This window comes from Equus caballus, chromosome 31, assembly GCF_041296265.1.
Source record: "Equus caballus isolate H_3958 breed thoroughbred chromosome 31, TB-T2T, whole genome shotgun sequence".
NCBI classification, from domain to species: Eukaryota; Metazoa; Chordata; class Mammalia; order Perissodactyla; family Equidae; genus Equus; species Equus caballus.
In genome coordinates, this window is record NC_091714.1 from 597,635 (window position 1) to 618,954 (window position 21,320).

Genomic DNA, 21,320 nt, shown 5'->3' on the forward strand with positions numbered 1-21,320 from the left:
GAGTTAGGAGCTGAGGGAGTGAGGTAGAGCAAGCAACACACAGGCTGGCCAGGGCAAATTTGTGTAATGCCCTTTCCTCTGCTGTTTTAGAATTTTACTAGATAGATACATTCCTCTTAGACCCAGCGTTGAAATGAAAATTAGTCTATGTGCAGTTCTGGAAAAATGTTTCCACAACAAATCCATTATTAGATGTGTATCATCTGTGAACAAGCAAGTGATTTATTTACATCAAGGCTGTCTGTACCTGCAAGATTCATCGGCAGAGGCCTGACGAGGTCTGGGTGCTTCAGCGGGTTCCCAGAGTACACAAACCACTCCTTGACAGTGGGGCAGGAGCTAGAATCATCTGAGAAAAGAAAGCTGCGTCAGGAGATGCGTGTGAGTACGAACACTTGTCACCAGACTCAGAGAGCAACAGACCACCTCTGCCTGGCTAATCCAAGTGGTGAGCACAGTGCATGCTCATGTCCAAGGTCACTGAGAGGGGCCTCAGGCATCCAACAGAGGGCCCCCTACTCTCCCATCTGAGGGATCTTTCAACAAGAACAGCCTCTGGGGTGGGGGAATGGCTGGCTCAGGAAATCAAGGCAGAGTTTACCACCTGGATGGTGCCTACAATGTCCTTCTCGCTTCCCTCCCCCCTCACACTGTTCCAGAAAACAGGGAAAACTGTGGGAATATGATCATCCTTTCTGATCTAAATTCAGTATTTTATGCAACTATCAAAACTATTATTATGTCAGACAATTCAAAATCTGTTAGAAATAATCTAGAACAAAGGCATTTTTGCATGTGGGTGGACTGTTAATTGCTATAAAGAGTTCAGCTTGACTTCCATTCTGCCACCTTCCTCAGCAAAGCCACGGGGAAGGAAGGCTTTCCCACTCCATCTGTGTTCTCACTTAGCCTGTCTCTTTCCAGCAGGGGAACTCCCTGCTCCCACGCCTGCTTCCCTCTAGCTGCCGCAGGGCCTGTCCTCCCTCAGGGCCCTCCCTGTCAGAAAAACTCTCTCCGCAACAAGCCTATCCCTTTTCTCCACTCTGGCACTGGCCGCTGGATCAGGCTCCTGACCATTTCTCATCTTCAGTCTCCTCCCCATCCTCACCATTCCCCCTGTAAACAGAGGTTTTTTGGTTTTTGCGTTTGTTGAAGTGAAAGTTTCACCAGGTTGCTCTCCCTCACTAAGATCCCCCAATAGCTGCTTAAGGTGCCAGAATAAAAGGACAGATGACCAATTCTAACCAGATGCTGCTGGCCTGGGTGGACCAGGGAGCCCCTGGCTCTCACTCCCACATCAGGGCTCCCTGCTGGAGTACTTCAGGGCCCTCATACTCCCACACCTCATCTTACCTCCGCATTTGGACATGGTGTTCCTTGGGCTGGACTCTCTTCTTCCCCACCCAAGCCTCCTCTCTGAAGCCCACCTCCCTCGATGGGCACTCGGTTAACTCCTACTTTTCCTTTATACTAGGGGAATCAAACCCTTCTCCTAAGCACGCGCTTTGTCCCACCACAGGTTATTGGCTAGACTACAGCAGATGCTACTTCCTTACCCTAGCTAGCCACCCCAACCGTGGCCTCCTGACAGCAAGAACTGTGTCTTCTTCATACAGAGTCCTTCTCATAAAATCTTCTACATATAACTACGACAGTTCTCCCTGGGAACAAAATTGTGAAACTGTCTATACTTCCAACCTCGCTCCCTAAAAACTCTGACAAGATTATGTGAACACACAAACTCTCAAAAGTGCCTCCTCCTCTCACATGATCTGGAGGGTCTGTGGGCATGTGTGGGGGTGGCACTGGCAGGGGAAAGAGAATGAGGAGAAGCAATGTCAATTTTAATGCCTCAAATACTCTGATTTTCCAGTTTGGTAACAACTCTCCAGGCTTCTTTAAAAATATACTTGTCCTTAGGATTCTGTACTATTTTTATACTGCTGGTTTAATCTATAATTGCATGTGGCCTTAGTCCTTAAAAAAATAGAAAAACTTCCCAAACATTCTTTTTGTGTACATTTTTGGGAAAAAAAATCACCTTTTAGGTCACTGTCTAGGACTCTAATGAGTTGATGGCCTACAGGCACTTTGCAAAGGTGCCACACTAACTGGACAGTGAGTATCACACACAGGGCTGACCACTCCATCACAAAACTGTCAGCCCTCTCCAACTTCCATGGGGGACTCCCAGAGTGTCTGCTGGGTGAGAATGCAGAGAGACCAACCAGGAAAAAGGACAACGTGCACAGGTTTCCTCCAACACTGTTAACCAGGGAGATGTAAAGAGGAGACAGAATAGATTCTTTACTTTGCATCTTTCTGAGTTTCTTCTATTTCCTAAAGTTTATAAGGTTTCATAGCAGTTTAAGCTAAGAATAACATTAGGGAGACTGAAAAACAGAGACAGAGTTGGAATCAGAGGTAAGAATGGGTATGAAGCCAGGGACGGGCTAGAAACTGAGTGACTTCAGGTTTCTCCCCCTTGGGGCCACAAGGCCATTGAGCCATCTAAATATCATATATTCAACTATATAAAACACAACCAAGCACTCCATAAAGAAGCACCCTCCAACATAATCAGATGAACTGTAGTATCCAATAGATCAGTATCCAAACTGTACCCATAATTAGGGACTTTGAAGTATCAACATATCAATTCAGTGCCTTGCCTTCTGACTCGGACATCTAGTGTCTACAGCTGTGCAAGTTTAAGAGCTTGGCTCTGGTGCTTAGAGTCCACAGCCGTGGAGTTAAAGGCACCTTTGATTCTAAATCTCACTTTAAATGAGTGGCTCCCACCTGCCAATCAGACTGGCTTGGAGACAGCTGCTCACCTAGTGGGATTCGAGAGACCTCACATTCCCTCCCCTGTCTGAAATTCAACCATTAGAGTTACCCCTTTCTAAAGAAGGCCTTGCTAAATCCAGATACTCCTGAAGAGGTCGTATTTTACACACACACTCAACAAACATGTATCGATCACCTAATTCACAGAAGAAATCCCGAGGGGCAGCAAAATGCTCCCTGAACAGTCAGTCCCTGCTAGCTCAGCTTACAGCCCCATGGTGAGGAGGGACATCAGACAAATAAGCACTTAAACACGCAGGTGTAAACTGTGATAAGCTGAAGAACGAAAACACAAGGTGCTTTCAGAGAGGAGCTTACTACTTTTGATGAGGGAATAGGGGAGGAATTCGAAGGAGTTCGTTTTGAAGGGCTTGAGGGATACATAGAATTGATCAGAAGAATGGCCTGAGCCAGAAAAATAAATTCTGTATTTGTCAACATAGATATCGTTTTTAAAGCAATGCAAGTGAATGAGACAGCTTGGGTGTAAAAGGCCCTCCAACACATGGAGGTCAGCAGAGAGCACAGAGGGAAGGGAGGAAGGTGGGTCACCAATACCAGGGGTTCAGGGAGGAGCTGGATGGGCAGAGCTGCAGTAGAGAGAACAGAGAGAGGCTGTGGACTCATCCAGGGCCTCAGGACAGGGGCCTCAATGGAGAGAGGAAGGAAGGAGGGAAACTTTCCCATAAGAGCTGAGAATGAGGTGGTGAGATATTCCCGTAATGTAGGGAAAACAAACCAGGAATTAAAAGATGAAGAAACACAGATCAACCCAGGAAGTTGAACATCCATCTCTTAGCAGTTCAAATAAAAGAAAACAGAGATAACAGAGGGGAGAAAAATTTTCAAACATAAAAGATAGAGAATATAAAAAAACTTTCCAAGAGAAAAAAAGTGACCATAAGAGGAACAAGAATCATGTTAGCACTCAACTTCATCAGCACCTAGAATACTACACAAGGGCCGGGGGACAGCCAAGATGGGGAAGAGCTGATGACCAGAGGACACGAGGGGATGGCCAAGACGGGGCAGAGCTGATGACCAGAGAACCATGAGGGATGGCTGAGAAAGGACACAGCTGATGACCAGAGGACCGTGAGGGATGGCTGAGATGGGGCAGAGCTGATGACCAGAGGACAGTGGCATGATAACCAAGATGTGGTGGTGGTGCTGCTGACCAGTCGTCTCACCAACAGCTCCAGATCTGGACAAACTTTTGAAGGCACTGCATTTTCGTGTTGGACAGTCATCATTCCAATATGCTACCTAGAGACACTCTGTAGACTACAGCCTAGGGACGGAGAGCCCTAGCTAGGTGAGAAAGTCTCTGTGACAAGGAGACAGTCTGCAGATCAAGGCTGTCACAACAGCTAGGACTACAGGGCGGCATACTTGAGAGTTGGTGAGGTGCAGAAAGGGGCCCCAGAAATCGGCACTGGAGTGCCCTTGAGCTCCTAGTTGAGGACTGAGCTCTGTGTGTCCAGCGCAAAACTCAGTGAGGCCAGACAAGACAACTACTGGGTTCCCTGCTGACCAACTACTAGAGCCTGCATGGGACTCCAGACATTGAGTCCCAACAGCCAAGGTGCAGAGACCTCATTAAATACCTGGCACTCAGGTGACAGCCCAGGAAGGCTGAGCCTCAGGAGTGGGGCCACTCTAGGTCTAGGGTGAGATTTCTATAGCCTCACTCTAATAAAGTGGAAGGCAGGCCCTGAAACAGAAGTCAATACCCTTCACAGACCCAAAATCTTCCAGCATAAAATCAAAAACTACTGGACATGAGAATAAGTAGGAACACAGGGACCCATTATGAGGAGAAAAGTCAATAAACAGACACAGACCCAGAAATGAGAAGGATGATGGAATTAGTAAACAAAGACTTGAAAACAGCTAATGTGAATAATTTTAAGGATTTAAAGGAAAACATGAAGACAAGAAAGAAATGGAAATTGAAAAAAATATCTAAAAAACACAGTATCTGAAATGACAGATGAGTTAATAGTAGATTAGATGTTCCCAAAGAAAGGCTTGGTAAACTTGAAAACAGAGCAACAGGAAATACCCAAATTGAAGCAGAGAGAAAAAAGCCTTCAAAACTAGTCTTGGTGCCTGAGGGACACTAGGAGGTGTAAACCATACATGTAACTGGAGGCCCAGAGCGAGAGATGAAAGTAATGAAGACAGAAAACAATATTTGGTGGAATAATGCTCAATTTTTTTTCAAATTTGAAAGGAAACATAGATACGAGCAGCTCAAGAATCCTCAGTGGAATAAAGGCAGAGTAAACCACTCCACAGCTCACCTTAAACAAATTGCTAAAAACCAGTGATCGGGTGAAAAATCTTAAAGAAGCCAGAGGGAAAAACACTTACTACATGTGAGGAACAACAAGAAGAAGGACCATTGTCATCTCATGAGAAACAACACAAGCCAGACACAACCTAACGACATTTTTAAAGTGCTGAACAAAAATACCTAAAATTATACATCCAGCAAAATTATGTTCTGAAATAAAGATATTTTCAGGAAAAAAAAACTCAGGAAATTAAAATGAGCACAACAAGAAATGTGGAAGAAAGTTCTTGTGTGGAAGAAACACAATACTCAAGGAAACTTGGATCTACAGAGAAGAATAAAGAGTACCAGAAACGGTGTACTGAAACATTTTTTCTCATTTATTAATTACTTTAATAAAAGACAACTGTTTACAGTAAGGGCTGGAAAATAACGGCCCATGGGTGAAATCTGGCTCGTTTTTATACAGTCTGAAAGCTAATAATACTTTTCATATTACTTAAATGACTAGAAAATTATCTAAAGAAGAACATTCTGTGACACAGGAATATTATATAAAATTCAGATTTTGTGACACGGGAAAACTAGATAAAGCTTTCTTGGCACACAGCCACACTCCTTCACTGACACTGTCTATGTCCACTTTTGCACTACAGCAGCAGAGCTGAGAATTTGTGACAGAGACTGTGGGGCCCACAAAGACTAAAATATTTATCATCACGCAGCCCTTCACAGAAAAAGTTTGCCACCCCTGATTTAAAGTAAAAATAAGAATCATGTATTATGGGGTTTAAAATATATGCAAAATCTCAAAAGATGACGTCCTATGTGTTGCCATTTACAAAACACTCTCAAAATGACCAAAGTGTAGACATAGGGTACAGACTAGTGGTCATAGCAGGGGACAGAGACAGAGGGCAGGGCACAAAGAGGCAGGATGAGGGAGTTTCTTTGTGGTAACTGACCAGTTCTGTATCGCAACATGTAGCGATGGACCAGTTCTATATTGTGACATGAGGCAATGGATCAGTTCTGTATAGTGACATGGGGTAAAACTTTATAGAACTATACGTACACGAATGAATGGGGAAAGAATGAATAAAGTCTGTAGTCTACTTAAAAGTATTGTACCAACGTCAATTTCCTGGCTTTGATACTATACTTGATTATACAAAATGTCATCTTCAGGGGAAGCTGGGTGAAGGGTACATGGAACTCGAAATACTATTTCTGCAACTTCTCTGAGTGTATAATTACTTCAAAGTAAAAAGTTTAAAAAATATACAGAAGACATAAAGCAACAATAGCAAAAATGATGGGGAGAATGAAAGTATACTGTTGTGAGGTTTTCACATTACACATAAAGTGGTATAATACTATTTGAAAGCAAATTGTGATAAGTTAAAGATGTATATTATAAACAGTAGAGCAACCATGAAAAAAATCAGGTAAATCTAATAATCCAAGAGCATATTTGAGTAATTTTTCCTATTATTGTGGTTATCTAATAAAGTCATCTATATGGCTGTAAATAATTTGCACTAAGAAAGTACGAAATTTAAATTAGTGAAGTTTATATATTTTAACCTCATTTAACAAAATATTCTAAAAACAATTCCAGGCAAATATTATTCTTTAATGTAAAGTTTTCTCATGATGAAGATAACTTTTTTTAATCATTAGAGTCAATGTGTAATCATTCATGCTAAGAATGAATATGGGCAGAGAGCCACATAAGAAATAGAAAAAAATTATTTAAACAATATCTGGTCCCAAAGTTTATTACGCAGTTCTTCTGTTTCCGTTTTTAAATCAGTTTAAACATCTTTCTCATGTCTTCCTTAGGTCACATAAGTGTTTGAACTCTCACAGCACAGACGGGAGAAAGCAGTACATACTGGGTAGTGTAAGGAATCTAATAATAACTGGATTCAAAGAACTCTGCCACTCCTCCCCACCAAAAAAAAAGAAAAATTAGGACATTTTAATCTGATGATTCTATCACCACCTTTAGATTACGTAAAGTTTACTTTCTGGAATAATATTAATAATAATATTGATATGTCTGGAAATAATGGAGTTTAGGTAAAAGGGCCACAGACATCCTCTCACCAGGATCTTACTGCTTCTGTCTCTTGTCCTGATGATAGTGTGCTGGACCCCATTCCTCATCACAGCACTCTCAAATCAGACCATGACATTCCAGTCGGCCTGTTTAGGGTGGGCAAGGCCTTATACAAGAGGTACCTAAATGCATTAAACATCTTTAGTCTCTACCAAGAAGTGCTCTTTTACACTCCCAACTCCCCCTACACTTATCCCTAATAGAGGGTTATAGAGCCTGGTCAATTTTAGACTTGGTGTTAAAGGTTCTCCCAAGTTTACTGCTCTGGCCATTGGCAGTCCTCTCCCTATACCGTTGTTGCTATTGTGCAATGGAAATATAGATGGGGAAAAACATAAACTTAATTACAAAAACTCTAAAGGAAAATTTTGCTTATATTGTAGAATACGATATACTAGATTTTATAAAATTATTTTATGAAAATCACATTTTGAGGGAGAGTAAGCAGACATTGTCTTCTAATAATAAACATACCCTATGCTCCTATAGGAGAAAAGGGTTTTCACATTTTTTAAAATGCATAAATCCTTTTAAGGCATAAAAATATGACATTTTATAGAAACAATGCACTCTTCTTTTAATGAATACTGATCAACTGCTTGCTAATTAGATATAGATGTCCCAGGGCATTTACCCTTAATTTTGCACAGATGTAAGTGGTATTCTCAGCTATAGATTTTACAGAGAAACAAAACCCTATTTAATTGTATCCATGTCCTGAAAGAATGCATTCTGCTTCATCTGGGCAGTTTCTCAGGATTCAACTCCAAACAGCACCATTACTAAGAGACCAACCAACTCACCCCTGCCGTCCCCGAGTAAGAGCGCGTAGACGCGCTGCCGCACAGGGCGGTAAGCGAAGGCCTGGCTGGGCAGAGCCTGGTCCAGCGCGTCCTCCAGAGTGTTGCTGCACTCAATCTCCCCACTGCTCATGATGTTGTACACCAGGTAGCTCTCTCCCTGCACGTGCTGTGCTTGAGCAACCTGTTCAAAATTTAAATATAAGACAACTGATTCTCCACAAAAACAAAACAGTAACCTTCAAAGAGAAAAAGTTAACACCTTATTATCACATCCCAGTGTTTTTAAGGCACTCAGAAATGGAATAATTGTCACTCAAGCTCAAGATGTCAAGCTGGCACTTGTGTTCCTCTCCTTTGGGTTTCCAGGCTCAAAAGTTTCTATTACTCCCCCTCCTCCTCCAATCTCCAACCATCTACTGGACTTACCATACTTACTTCTGCAGTATCTCGTCATTTTGTGCATCTGATGGTGAGTATTGTTATAAAAGGCTCTAACTGACCTCCTAGCCCCAGTTTCTTCCCTCTCCAACCCATCCTTCACTCCACCGACATCCCGTCTTCTTGGACTCAGAGGTCCACTCGTTACCCATCTGAACGGGTAAGGATTCACCGTAACACTCAATGCCCCACTAGAAGGTCGCAAGCTCCTTTTTCTGTACACACCATTTCACCCTCACAGAAACGGCTCTCATCCATTCACCACGGAACACCTTCACTGTTCCTCAAGAATATTCTCCCCCCTCCACTTGTGCTCCATGACATGCATCTCTTCTAGTCTTTCCCAACCTCCCAGTTCACAAGCCTCTTTCCCTTTAAGGTTCACCTAAAGTGTCACCCTCTTCATAAACCCTTTCCCCTCCTCTCCCATCCAGAACTCATCTGCCCCTTGTTTTATGGGGCTCACCTTACATTGACCCTACAGCAGTGGTTAAAATACATACATGTTTGAATTTGGGTTACCTATTTGATAGGACTGGAAGATTCCATTGCAAAATTTTTTAAAGAAAAATGGGAGGGGAACTTAAGAAACTTCTAACTGATTTCAAAGACACAATTAAGTTCAATAAATGGGAGACTCACTATGTGAACCACACATAATCCACCCTTTAACAAGAGGGCCCTCCCTTCTGCCTGTGGGCAGGGCCCCTCGGGCCTCTCCTGGCCCTCTTTCCCACCCAGGGCACTTCCACTGCTAGGCTTCCTGAAAAAGCAACTACAGCCCCAGCCTGCCTTCTTCGCCTGTCACCTGACCTCCACTTGTGTGACAACTCTCTAAGGTCACCAGAACCTCCTAATTGTGAAGTCTAACTGCCTCCTGGTCTAGTCCCACTCCACCTACACAGCACGGACACGCCTGGCCATTTTTTTCTCATTCTTGAAACTTGCCTCCTCGGGCTTTTATCAAGATTATCCTGTCATTCACCTCTGCTCTCAGTGCATCATTTCTTAAGGCTCCATCCCACGTAATCTTCCACTTGGAGGTTTCCATCACCATGTACAGTAGGATGATTTCCAGTTGAGGCCCATCTATCCACCCTCCCTGTAAAACTTCTCCTCCTCCTGCCTTAGCTCATGGCTACAGCTACACCTGGAGCACAGGAGAGACTTTGCTTCTACAGCAAGACTTACTTTTCATTAGTTCCACTTCTGAAACACTTCTTGAATTTGTTTCTTCCTCTCTGTTTCACTGCCATTTTCCTCAATTCTAGCTCTTTTGTTTTTTACCTGCGTTTCTGCAAGAGCCACTTTAGTTCATTCTCTGCAGTGTAACCGATGTTTCAAAAAACAAATATCTGATCACACAACACCTCTGCTTAAAGATATCTAATACTTCCTCAATGAGTATAAAAATTACGTCCTAAATTTCTTCCTAATACACGTGCTGCCCTGTGTGGTCTGCCCCAATCTGTGGGCACTCCCCTTGCAGAGAACTGCAGGAGAGAGCCAGGATCCCCTAATACAGTAAAGGCCAAGGGTGGGTCCGTCCGTGGAGTGAATGCAAGCCAGGGTTCATGAAGAAGAGCCTGAGGCCAGAGAGGACATGTGAAAGGCCATAAACAGGAGATGAGAGTAAAAGACAGGAACTGGCAGGGGCCAGGTCAAACCACAAATGAGCAGAGAGGGCCCAGAAGGAAGGCTGCTGTGTGTGCTGGCCACTGACTATGTCTTGGTCAGCAGGAGGACTGGGCTGGCTGGGAAGCTGACGCCCTGCATGCCTCAGTTTTGACCTGTGGTTCCCTCTGCCTACTGCACCTTTCCCTACCTTGCCCTTCAGGCACACTGCTAGAGAGCCTCCAAGTTCTACAAGAGGCGCCACCTCTGAAGCCATATGTAAGACTAGGTACAGGATAGCTTCCTTGTAAATTCTTCCACTCTCGAGCTTCTAGACTACTGACTACGACCATCCTGCTTCATCAAGTGCCAACGAACTTCTAGACCAGCAGGGAAGTTGTCTGTGATCTTGTAAAGAGTCAAACTTGCAGTCAAGGCATGGGTCCTAACCCAGGTGTGCCAAGTACTAGTTGTAACTGCAAACAATGTCACTTAACCTTGTCATAACTGTGTCCTCTTGTGAGAAGGGAGACAAGTGCATCTAGCAACAGAGCTGTGTGATGTGAGGAACATCCTTTGATAATTTAAACCACTCCATAAAGATGTACTACTGGAGAATGACCTCTGCATGGTCTATATTAAACTAGTGCTACTATGTCCAACCTGCATGAGAAAACTGAATAAATTTAAGCAAAGTCTAGATTTAGTTCTTCTCTGTCCATTCTCTACACTCCTTTCCATTTCCCAACTCTGAGCATTGAGGTGATCAGATGACTTCTGATTCCTTATTAACACTGACCATCCTCCTGTGCTTCACTACCTGCTGCTTATGGACACTTCTACCTGGAGATCTAATGCTACTCTTTCTCCAATTCCCAACCCACACTCTTCTTCCTCTATGAAGCACTTAACAATGCTTCCAGGGAGAATAATTTTCTTAACTCGTTAATACTTTTTCACCTATAACTCTCTTAATGCATGTATCTCATTCTACCTTTTACTGTAACTTTCTATGTTAATAAATTAACTTGTCTGCTACAATGTATGTAACAGAGAAAGAGGAAGTAACTCTTCAAGATAGGAGAATCCATGTAGTTGTACAGGAGGGAGAGAAGAGGTTATGAAGGAGAGAACCTAAAAAGACACAAGAGAAAAGGAATATTTCACTCAAGATTTAATGAGCAGCTGCTACAAAACAGACGGTAAGCTAGGCACAAGGGGTTCGGCAGAGAGAAAAACACACAAGATCCTGCCCTCACAGCCCTGCCACAGTATAGCAAGAAAGACATGACTCAAACATGAAATTCCAGTGGGGCATGTACAATGTCAGGTACACACAGTGGGCTGTTCTGAGTGTGTGACTACCCAGTTGTGACAGAAAAGACTAGTAGGTATTGACTAGCACAAGCGGCAGGATGCTTCCTAGGAAGGAGAAGAACACATGGTCTATATTATGAGCTTCGTCTCAGGCAAACCTGAGATGAGGGGCTGACAAAGCTGGAGACGCAGGTAGTACCTAGCTGACAGCATGCTGCGGCCTTGTTAAGGGTATTGTTACCACTCTAAGAGTTATGAAATTCAAGTACAGGGCTTCATTTCAGCATGCTGCACGACCAATAGTTTGGAAGGGGCAAAAGTATGTTCAGGAGGAGCTCTTAGAAATTACTGCAGGATCCAGACAAGAGACAGCTTGGACTAGGGTGGTAAGAGTCAGAGGATGGCTCAAAGAAACAAGACTTGGGAGAAACTGGTTATGAAAAAAGGAGAGAGAATTCCTAGATTTGTAATCTGTGTAACTAGATGAGATGGTGACACTCACAAGGCCAGGAACAATAAAAGGTTTGTGGGTCTTGAACTTGTTAAGATGCTTCTGGGAGATTCATGTGGCATTATCTGTAACACAGGGGAATGCCTATCTCACAAGGCCACGGGGAAGATTAAAGAGGTAACATATGTAATGCCTAGCACAGAAGCCCACACATCACAAGTGGTTAATCAACAGTGGCCCTCCATCAAAACCCTCAAGGGTTCTACAGTGCTGTCAGATTTAAGTCCAAATTCCCAGTGTGGCATTTAATTATCTTCACAATCTGGCTACAGTCTATCTTTTCCAATTTATTCTCCCTACTTCTCCCCTCAAGCCCCATGCTCCAGCCTACTGTTCTACCACTGTGCCCCAAGGTGATAGATCCAAACTTGACACCTTTAGTCCTCCCACAACCTCCAAGTTTTTGCCTAGTCAAAGCAAATTCCCCATTAAGGTCTGGCTCCAATTCTACCTGTTCCGGGAACTTCTCTCTGTACCTTAACACACAATGATCTCTCTCCTTCAAATTCCTAGAGTTCTCATCTGTAATAGTCATGTAACAATATCAAATATAGTATATCATGTGATTTTTCCCATGTATTACGTCATACTTCCTAACTAAACTCCTAGGGTCCTGTTCTGTGTCCCTCACAGTGCCTTAACCACTGCAGGTAGTCAATAAATATTCAATAACAAGTCCATCAGTAGATACATTTTCAATCATCACACATTAGATTTGGGAGGGCACATCTACATACCTTTAAGATTTCAGGGTCTGAAACCATGGTTACTTGTTGCTTGATTTCAGGCTCCAGATTCATGGGGTCTTCTTGTTTAATTCCAGGGTTTGTACACATAGGTGATTCTAGCTTAAATTCAGGGTCTGTACCTATAGGTAATTTTTGCTTGATTTCAGGGTGTGTACACATGGGAACTTCTTGCTTCAATTCAGGGTCAGCACACATGGGAACTTCATGCTTGGATTCAGGGTGTGTATATATGGGAGTTCCTTTCTTGGATTCAGGGTCTGTACACATGGGAACTTCTTGCTTGGATTCAGGGTCAGTACACATAGGAACTTCTTGCTTGGATTCAGGATCTGTACACATGGGAACTCCTTGCTTGGATTCAGGGTGTGTACACATGGAAACTTCTTGCTTGTATTCAGGGTCTGTACACATGAGAACTTCTTGCTTGGATTCTGGGTCTGTACACATGGATACTACCTGCTTGTCCAAAGTTATTACATCTTTGGGTTTTTGGAAAAACCATGGAGATTTCTGTCCTGGCAAAAGATATGATGCCACACCTTTATAAAAAAGAGCTTTGTTTGGTCCCAAAGGTAACATCTCTTCTAGCTTTTTCTCACCTTGATGCAAGTGAAGAACTTTAGATATGTGGTCTGCTACAGCTAAGATAATGTTGCCTTTTTTGTCAAAGTTCTCTTTTGCAGAGGTATAGGAAGACAAGCACTTGTACCGAAAGCTTTCAAACATGCCTTCTGGGATTATGTCATTGCCAAGTAGGCAGGCCAGAAGAGGAAGGTCTGCCAGCTTGAGATTTAGACTCTCACAGAGCTTCTCTCTACAGAGCATGATAGTATTGAGACTCTCCAGGCAGAGTTCACTAATTGAAAAGTAGGGAGAGGTATCATAAATTAAGTAGTCCGTGTCTTCTCCAAGAATCCCAAGACAGTTATTCTGGAGACCATAGGAAGCCACCTCATAGTCGGCCTCCCGTAACGAACACAGAGTTTCTTGACCTAGGGTCTTCAAAGCAAATCGCGTAAATATGGCCAGCCCTGAGGGGATGAAGAACATGTTTCTGCCGGGCTGCTCCTTGTGTGATTTGATGTAATGGAAAATCCTGGATATCTCCCTATTGTTCTTGAGTCTTCGTTTCACCCATTCATCTCTTTTATGCTGCTCCACCATGCCATCAAAGAAGAATATCAACTTGATGCCAACCGTTGTAAAAGTTGTAACAAATTCTCGCAAAGCAGAAAAGTATTCTCGCCACTGGCCGCCACAGATCCAAGATTCGGGGGTATACCAGTATCTGAGACAACACATGGCATCGACCACAATGGTAGGAGTACATCCAGGATGCTTGCTTCGGTGGTTCTCTGCTAGTTCTTTGAAATTTACTACCGTACATATATGTGGGCAGGTACTTCCCACAAATCCCTGCAAACCTCTCACACCCATAACTGAACTCCTGGAAAAGATGTGGAAAGGAAAACAAATGAGTAATTAAGGCATTATCACTAGATATATGGCATTTTTCAAAGCAAACACAATATTTAATATTCACTCTTTATTTCTAGAGAAACTTTGGTCACCAACATGATATGTAACATGATATACTGGTTGGGAATCTAAAGAGTTTTCAATGAAAACACACAAGGAACTTTACCTAAGTATAAGTTACTTCAGTTGGACTTTTACAAGGACAACAAAGTATAGCAATCTTTTAAGATTTTCACTAAGACTATTACACAAGAGATTTCTCAACCAAATTTAAAAACAAATTAAGCTCTCAAAGGAGTAATATTTCCCACCTAAGAACTCAAATAGAAGTTGATTTTGAAAACCTAAAACATAAATTGAACCATGCAACATGGATGTTTCTCAAAATAATTTTGCTGAGTGAAAGAAGCCAAACCAAAAATAAATACACACTGTATGATTCCATTGATATAAAATTCTAGTTCATGGAGAGTCGAGCTGATCTGTAGTGACAGAGAGCAGAGAGCAGATTAATGGTTGTCCGGGGTTGGGGCAGGTGGGAGGGATTTACAAAGGGGGAACTTTTGGGGTGATGGACATGTTCACCACCTTGACTGTGGTGATGGTTTCACAGGTGAACACATGCTAAACCTCGTCAAATTCTACACTGTAGGGATGTGCAGTTTACTGTATGTACGTCAAGTACACCTCAGAAAAGATGCTAGAAAACTACATAAATATTCACTATGCCAAGTGTTTATAACATTTGTGATGGTGACTGACTGACTTTGAATGGAAAACTGCCCATGCCAAAATGTAAAAACATGTAAAGTAGTAAAAGAGTTAGCATTCAAAATTTGGGGGAAAAAATCCAAGCAGAATACTTTACATAATAAGTAAGAAGTACTTATATATAATAAAAGATGTAATGTAAGACGTTCTTCAGACAGGTAACATGCATCAATGGTCAGAAAAAATTCTCCATGATAACATCTTTTATCTCAAAGGACTACTCTTTTCACTTTGGTTTTCTTTAAGAGTCATCAGGACTTTGTGTCCTTTGACAAAACAAAACAAAAAACCCTTATTATGCAAAAAAGCGACACAAGAATAAACGATGTCTCTCCTAGAACTGGACTGAGGGCAGTGGCCGCCAGCTGCCGAAGCATCAGTGCGCTCACTTCTCACCAGCAGGCAGTGGACAACTCCACACACACAATCTAGTCTTTAAAACAACCCTGATAGGTAAAATCATAAGTTCTGTTTCACAAAGAAACTGTAAATAAATTAGTAGGCTGAAAAAAGGCACCCTCAAAGAGAATTTCCTGACTGCTAATGGATACTGGCCTCTAACAGGAGAATCTGAAGTTATCTGTTTAACAGCCATTACTATGAAAATATATAAAAACCGAGCGGACACAAATAGCACACATTTATGTTGAAATTTAGAGAAGCATTGCTCATTAAGTTATTAAATATAATGGAATATACAAATCTATATTACCCCAACCACTGTAGAGCCAACACTAGTATAGAGTTTATCTTGGGAACTTTATGATCATCTCCACTCTATGGTGGTTCTACAGTCTGGACCTCTGAGTGGGATCCTATGCCTACTAAGTTACATCGTATTTCTGAAGGAGGTGGGTTTTCTTATGACATTCCAACACAGTAGGTAGGCACAGGCTTGGGAAGGGGGTGTAAGACACAGAAGAGTGGTGGGAATAGAGAGAACACGATGCTCAGACTTCACAGACTCTAGGCCATTATTCTGTGCTGAGGTTTAAGTCCAGCAGGCTTGTAAGGTTTGCTGAGGACGAGCGGACCAAAGGTAAATCTTACAAATGTGGATGGAGTGTGACTCAGTTTCTATATTGTGAGAAGAGACTCCACTTCTTTCACCAGGCTCCATGCTGGGTGCTGAGGATCCCCTCCCACCAAGCTCACCAGCAGCCACTGGGAGTCCCAGTTAGTCACAGGATTGCTTAAGACGCACACGAAGCCAATACACACACAGAGATAAAGCTGGGAGAGTGAGCAAAATAGAACCCGCTGTCACTCCCTGCTCCCACACAGACGTGGGCCCCCATTTGTGCAGCAGCTCCGCCACATTTAGGTTGGCTGCCTTCCCTCACCAATAAAAAGGGATTTTTGTTTCAAGCATTTTTCTACTAAAACTGCAAGTGACAACACTGAGTTTCTCAAAACACTCTCCTCTTTATTTTGCAAGAAGTCGGGCTCAGCCTCTGCTTTGATTTTATTCAAATGTTTTTCCTCCTTTCTCACCCCAGTAGCAAAATGCTCACTATTTTAATTAAACGTGCACTGACTTTTCCTGTTTTTCACACTGCCAATTTCTCACATTTTGAATCACAAATTACCTCAGGAATGCTACGCTACAGTGTGCTGTTTTATGGCATTTACAAAGAAAAATCTGGATAGGCAGAATCTGGGACTTGTGACATCAGAAGATGCCTTCCGGTATTCAGCATATCTCAGGGCGTTGAACACGCACACCAGCCACCCATCGATGCCGTTAGCACGGTGTGAGATGAATGCTTAGGAAGGTAAAGTCTACGGATATTACCTTTTTAAATACCTTTTTTCTGGTTTCTTTAAGTCTTTTATTGCTAAGAGCATATACCAGGGTTTTTCATTCTCTAAAGGTAGTTTTTAGGATGATTGCAAAATATAGATACATAATTTCATTTATTCAACCTGTAAATTATACAGGAAATTTTCATAATTGTTTAGTAAGAAAACAGAAGTTATGTCTCATTAGGTAGGAGTCTTATTGCCCAAAATACAGTCTGGGAATCACTTCCATTCCTGCGGGCCTCCTCAAGGCAGATGACATCACTTGCTGTCATATCTCTAGCACACAGCCAGTGTCTGGCACATGAGGGGCCCAGTAAGTATTTGTGAATGAATGAATAAATAAGGCATCAAAGCACAGGTGTATAAAAAATCAGGAATCAACAAGTTTATAGACTCCAGTTGTGGGCAAAGAGTACAAAGTGGAGTCACTGCTCTCAAGTAGCTGACAAGCTGGTTTGGGAAACAAAACATCATACAGGACATTTTACGGAGGAGCAGCCAGCAGGTACACAAGTACAGCAGGACAGTATTACGCTGGAAGTGGCCTCACTCCTACCAATGGTTTCATCCTCCTCTTACAGCTAGACCAGTCCTAACGTACTGGCTTACTAGTAAATGGGGAAGTGGAGAGAAGAGGAAAAAGAAGTCCAGGAGCTCCTTCATTTACAATCTTTCAACTGACAAACACTCAGAGAAATGAAGAGTGGCATGTCTCAGCAAAAACATATCAACCCTACCCACCACTGATAGAAGGAGGTCAGAGTACATGTCCAGTCACCTGGGACACAAGGCCAAATGGACTCATCAACAGCCCACAAGGACACTGCCCATGTGAAGAGCAGCATTCCAGAAGGACAACCAGTACCAGCAGTTATGGCCACCTTAAGGCATACCTAGCATCCCAATGGTGTCACAGCATAATTTTCAAGGGCTAAAAGATATCACTCATGAAAATATAAATTAAGGACAAAGCCTGTAAGATGAGAAGCTGGTTCAGATGGCATTTGAAGAGCTGGAATTGACTAAAATAAGGTTTTTAAAGTTGGACACAAATCTGGTTAATGTCCTACAGAAAAATAAAACCATAACCTTTGAACTTATCTTTATCAGAAAGAAATAATTTGTATCTTTACAAGAAAAAAATCTATAAATTAACATGTAATATCACAGGGTTTGGGCTCTAACCAAGAGTAAACAGCAGAGTCAGCAAGGTGCATTCTGTTAGAAAATCAAACCATTTTGGGTGGATCCATTAGGCAATGGCCCAGTATGACAGTGACAAAACATGCAGTCCTCTTTTTTCCTTGCTTCATTTCCAAGTTCTAGATAATTTTTCTTTAAATGGTAACAGCTGGCTGGGCCTAGGCCCTCTAATGAGGTCCCCTAATGGCTGAGTGTAGTATCTGGAATCCGCTCGCTCTTCTCCTCCCCACTAACCCTACCTAAAAAGAGAAACTTACAGAGACCTCTTCAACACAGCAGGATAAGAACAGGGACTGAAAATTCCCAAAGATTACAATTTACCCCATGCCAGCACATGGGACAGTGTTTGCCCAATGTTTACTGATTATTTACGAATGCACAATCAGGTAAATAAATGAACCGAGGGTGGTTCCACTTAGGTTAGTCTCAATGCTTCAGAGGACCTCCACAGAGGACTCATTAAACTACTGACAAAGACGCTCTCCTTGGCCAAACTTTAGTCAGGCTCCTCGGCCCTCTTTTCGATTAAGGCTCGACCTTGGGCTTCCACATTGGTCCTTGCCAAGTCCAGTTTGAGCAAGAATCCTGCTGAGTCAGTTTAAAGAAAATCCCCCACCCTTGATATATGATCACCTCAAGATCTGATCCAATTCCTCATCCCTCACCCTTGATTCTCTCACAGACCCCCTTGCTCTGCTCGTTGGCTATAAATATCCAGAAATCTCTCTGTGTTTAGAGTTGAGCTCCATCTCTCTCCCCTGTTGCAACAATCTTGTATAAAGTCTGCCTTACTGTTTTAACAAGTGTCAGAATAATTTTTTTCTTTAATGCTGCCAACTCAAAGAAGCTTATTCAAATGAGAAATGGGAAGCCTGTAGTTATTACGATTACTTTAATACATCCAGGGACAAGTGTGCAGACTCAGGGTGCCCTGGAAGACCCTCCAGAACACAGTGTGGCCATGACCACTGGTGTCAAGATTCAGAAAACTGGTGCATGGCAATGTAGACACTCAGTGGTTGGTAGGTCGACCTCTTTTAGCTGTGTCCTAGGGAGAAGTAACAGAATGCTAGGCAGTATAGTATTGTTGATAAAAGGAAGGCTCTAGAACAAAACTAAACTGATTCAAATTCTAACCTCCTCTTAATAGCAGTGAAACTTCAAGCAAGTTACTTCACTCTATAAGCTTCACTTGTCTGACCTGCAAAATGAGGTTTATAAGACCCACCTCATAAATTGTTGTGATGCAATTTTACATTATAAATTTATTAATAAAACATTTCTCATTCATTACCTAAAGTTTATTAAAATCAGCCCAGCACCAGTCAAAATTGTTAAATTATCTCAAAATTTAAAACAAAGCCATATAAATTTTAGTGAAGTTTTATGACTTTTATAAGCTAGATTATTTTTTAATATCAGAAATGTATTCATTTGTAAGAACTTTTTTGATTAAAAAAATAGCCACATTCTTACCAGAAAATTCAGAGACAGCACAAAGGAAAAAACCTACAGTCATGCGCCACATAATAACATTTCAGTCAACGACAGACTGCATATCTGACAGTGGTCCCATAAGATTAGGCCCATACAATCTAGGTGCATAGTGGACCATATCATCTAGGTATGTGTAAATACACTCTGTGATGTCCACACAAGGAAGAGATCACCTAACAATGCTTTTCTCAGCATCCCCATCTTCAAGCAATACATGACTGAACTCATAATCTCACCCTCCAAAGACAATGACTACAACAAACAGAGTACATATTCCTAGTCTTTTCTCACTATTCATTCACTTTAAAAATCTGGATCATAATCTACTTTGTGTCTTAATTTATTATGAATATATTCCCAAACCATTGTAAACTTTCTCCTACCGTGTCATTTTTAATGGATGCACAATGTGGATAAAACATAACTTATTTAACTCTACTGTTGAACACTTAAGTTACTTCTAATATTGCATGCCATAAGTCAGAACATGAATCACATCCACGTACATATATCTTTGAGCACATCTTTGATCATTTCCTTGGGATAAATCTTAGACGTGAAATGGCTGAGTCAAAGTAAAAACACATATTGGTAGTTTTTCTCCAACAAGGTTGTCCATTTGTAGTCATAACTCATCAATACTCAGTTGTCCTCAACAATAGCAGGTAGTTTTATCTGACGAGAAATATGGTTTATTTATCCAGTAATTACTTTTACATCACTCCCTACGGCAAACACTGAGCTATGAACAGGCAGACAGGGTCCTTGCCCTCCAGCAGCCTACACTCCAGTGGGAGAACATCCAACCAGCAACAATCCCTTGGGCATAACTGCAGGAAAGAGACAGGGTAGAGAGCACAGGAATATTCAGCAGGAAGACCGAGCCCAGAGCTGGCATCCATCATGGCCGACCCGAGGAAAGGCATCTCAAGTAACACTTGATGAAAGGCAGGAAAGGCAGGCACAGCCAGATGGAGATGGGATAGCAGGCAGCCAGGAGGCAAGAAGCAAGAGTAACAAGGAATGAAATGTCTGAAAAGTCCATAAAGTGTCATTTTTATTATTCAATGGATGTTTCTAAAGTGCTTAAAATATCTGTTCTATTAAGTACTTTAACCTGTAATTATTTATACCATAAATGTGTTCCTCAAACATAGAAAATGGAAAAAACCCCAAACCCTCAGTATAGCTAGAACCACTGCTGTAAGGGAAGAGGAGTGAGGAGAGATGAGGCTGCAATAGAGGGCCAGACAGCAAAGAGGCTTGCAAACCATCCACACACATTTACACTTCATCCCAAGGGAAATGTTCAAGGCTCTTAAGCAAGTGCATTTTAGAAACACTGCCCCGCCTACGTGGTGGAGAAGGATGGAGACAGGCAAGACTGCAGATAAATGAGGGGCTTTTGTGGACCCTGGTTGTTGTGGCTACCCAATATCCAAACACCTTCCCTATTTTGGAAGAACCTCAAGACTGGAAGGGTGCAGAGTCCTCTTTCCTACTGCAAAAGACAAAGAAGGTAGAGAGACTCTCTTTTGCTCCCCCCACAGATATACAAAGGGCGTGAGACCTAAATCCCCACATTTGTTTTGATAAACACTCATCTAATGTTTATTGTGCTCCAGGCCCTGTGCTAGCATCTGTGGATGCAGCAACAACGAACAAGACAAAGTCCTTGACTAAGATATGAATCTTCAAGGAGGAGGGCGAAGGCTCAGGGTCTATCAGAAAAGAAAGCCTGGGGGTGTGCACACATATGCCAAAACAGATCAAGTTGCACACTTTAAATATGTGCAGTTCATTCTATAAGCCCCATAGCAGATATCCCCTCTGGTCCCACTGGCACATTATCAGTTTT

The 21,320-nt window shown here is 42.2% G+C and overlaps 1 protein-coding gene across 3 annotated transcripts in view; it reads right to left on the reverse strand.

The window, feature by feature from the left end:
* Window positions 1–21,320, reverse strand: part of FAM120B (family with sequence similarity 120 member B) — a 96,615-nt gene that overhangs the window by 57,715 nt on the left and 17,580 nt on the right. For 2 of the 3 annotated variants that reach the window (XM_070256494.1, XM_005608159.4), the window contains exons 2-4: window positions 12,695–14,153; window positions 8,078–8,258; window positions 248–349 (exon numbers count right to left, since the gene is read on the reverse strand). In XM_070256494.1, coding sequence (XP_070112595.1) covers window positions 248–349; window positions 8,078–8,258; window positions 12,695–14,153 — 1,742 coding nt within the window. Of the gene's footprint in view, window positions 1–247; window positions 350–8,077; window positions 8,259–12,694; window positions 14,154–19,968; window positions 20,138–21,320 lie in introns of those variants that run through there. The other variant, XM_070256495.1, reaches the window with a different exon arrangement.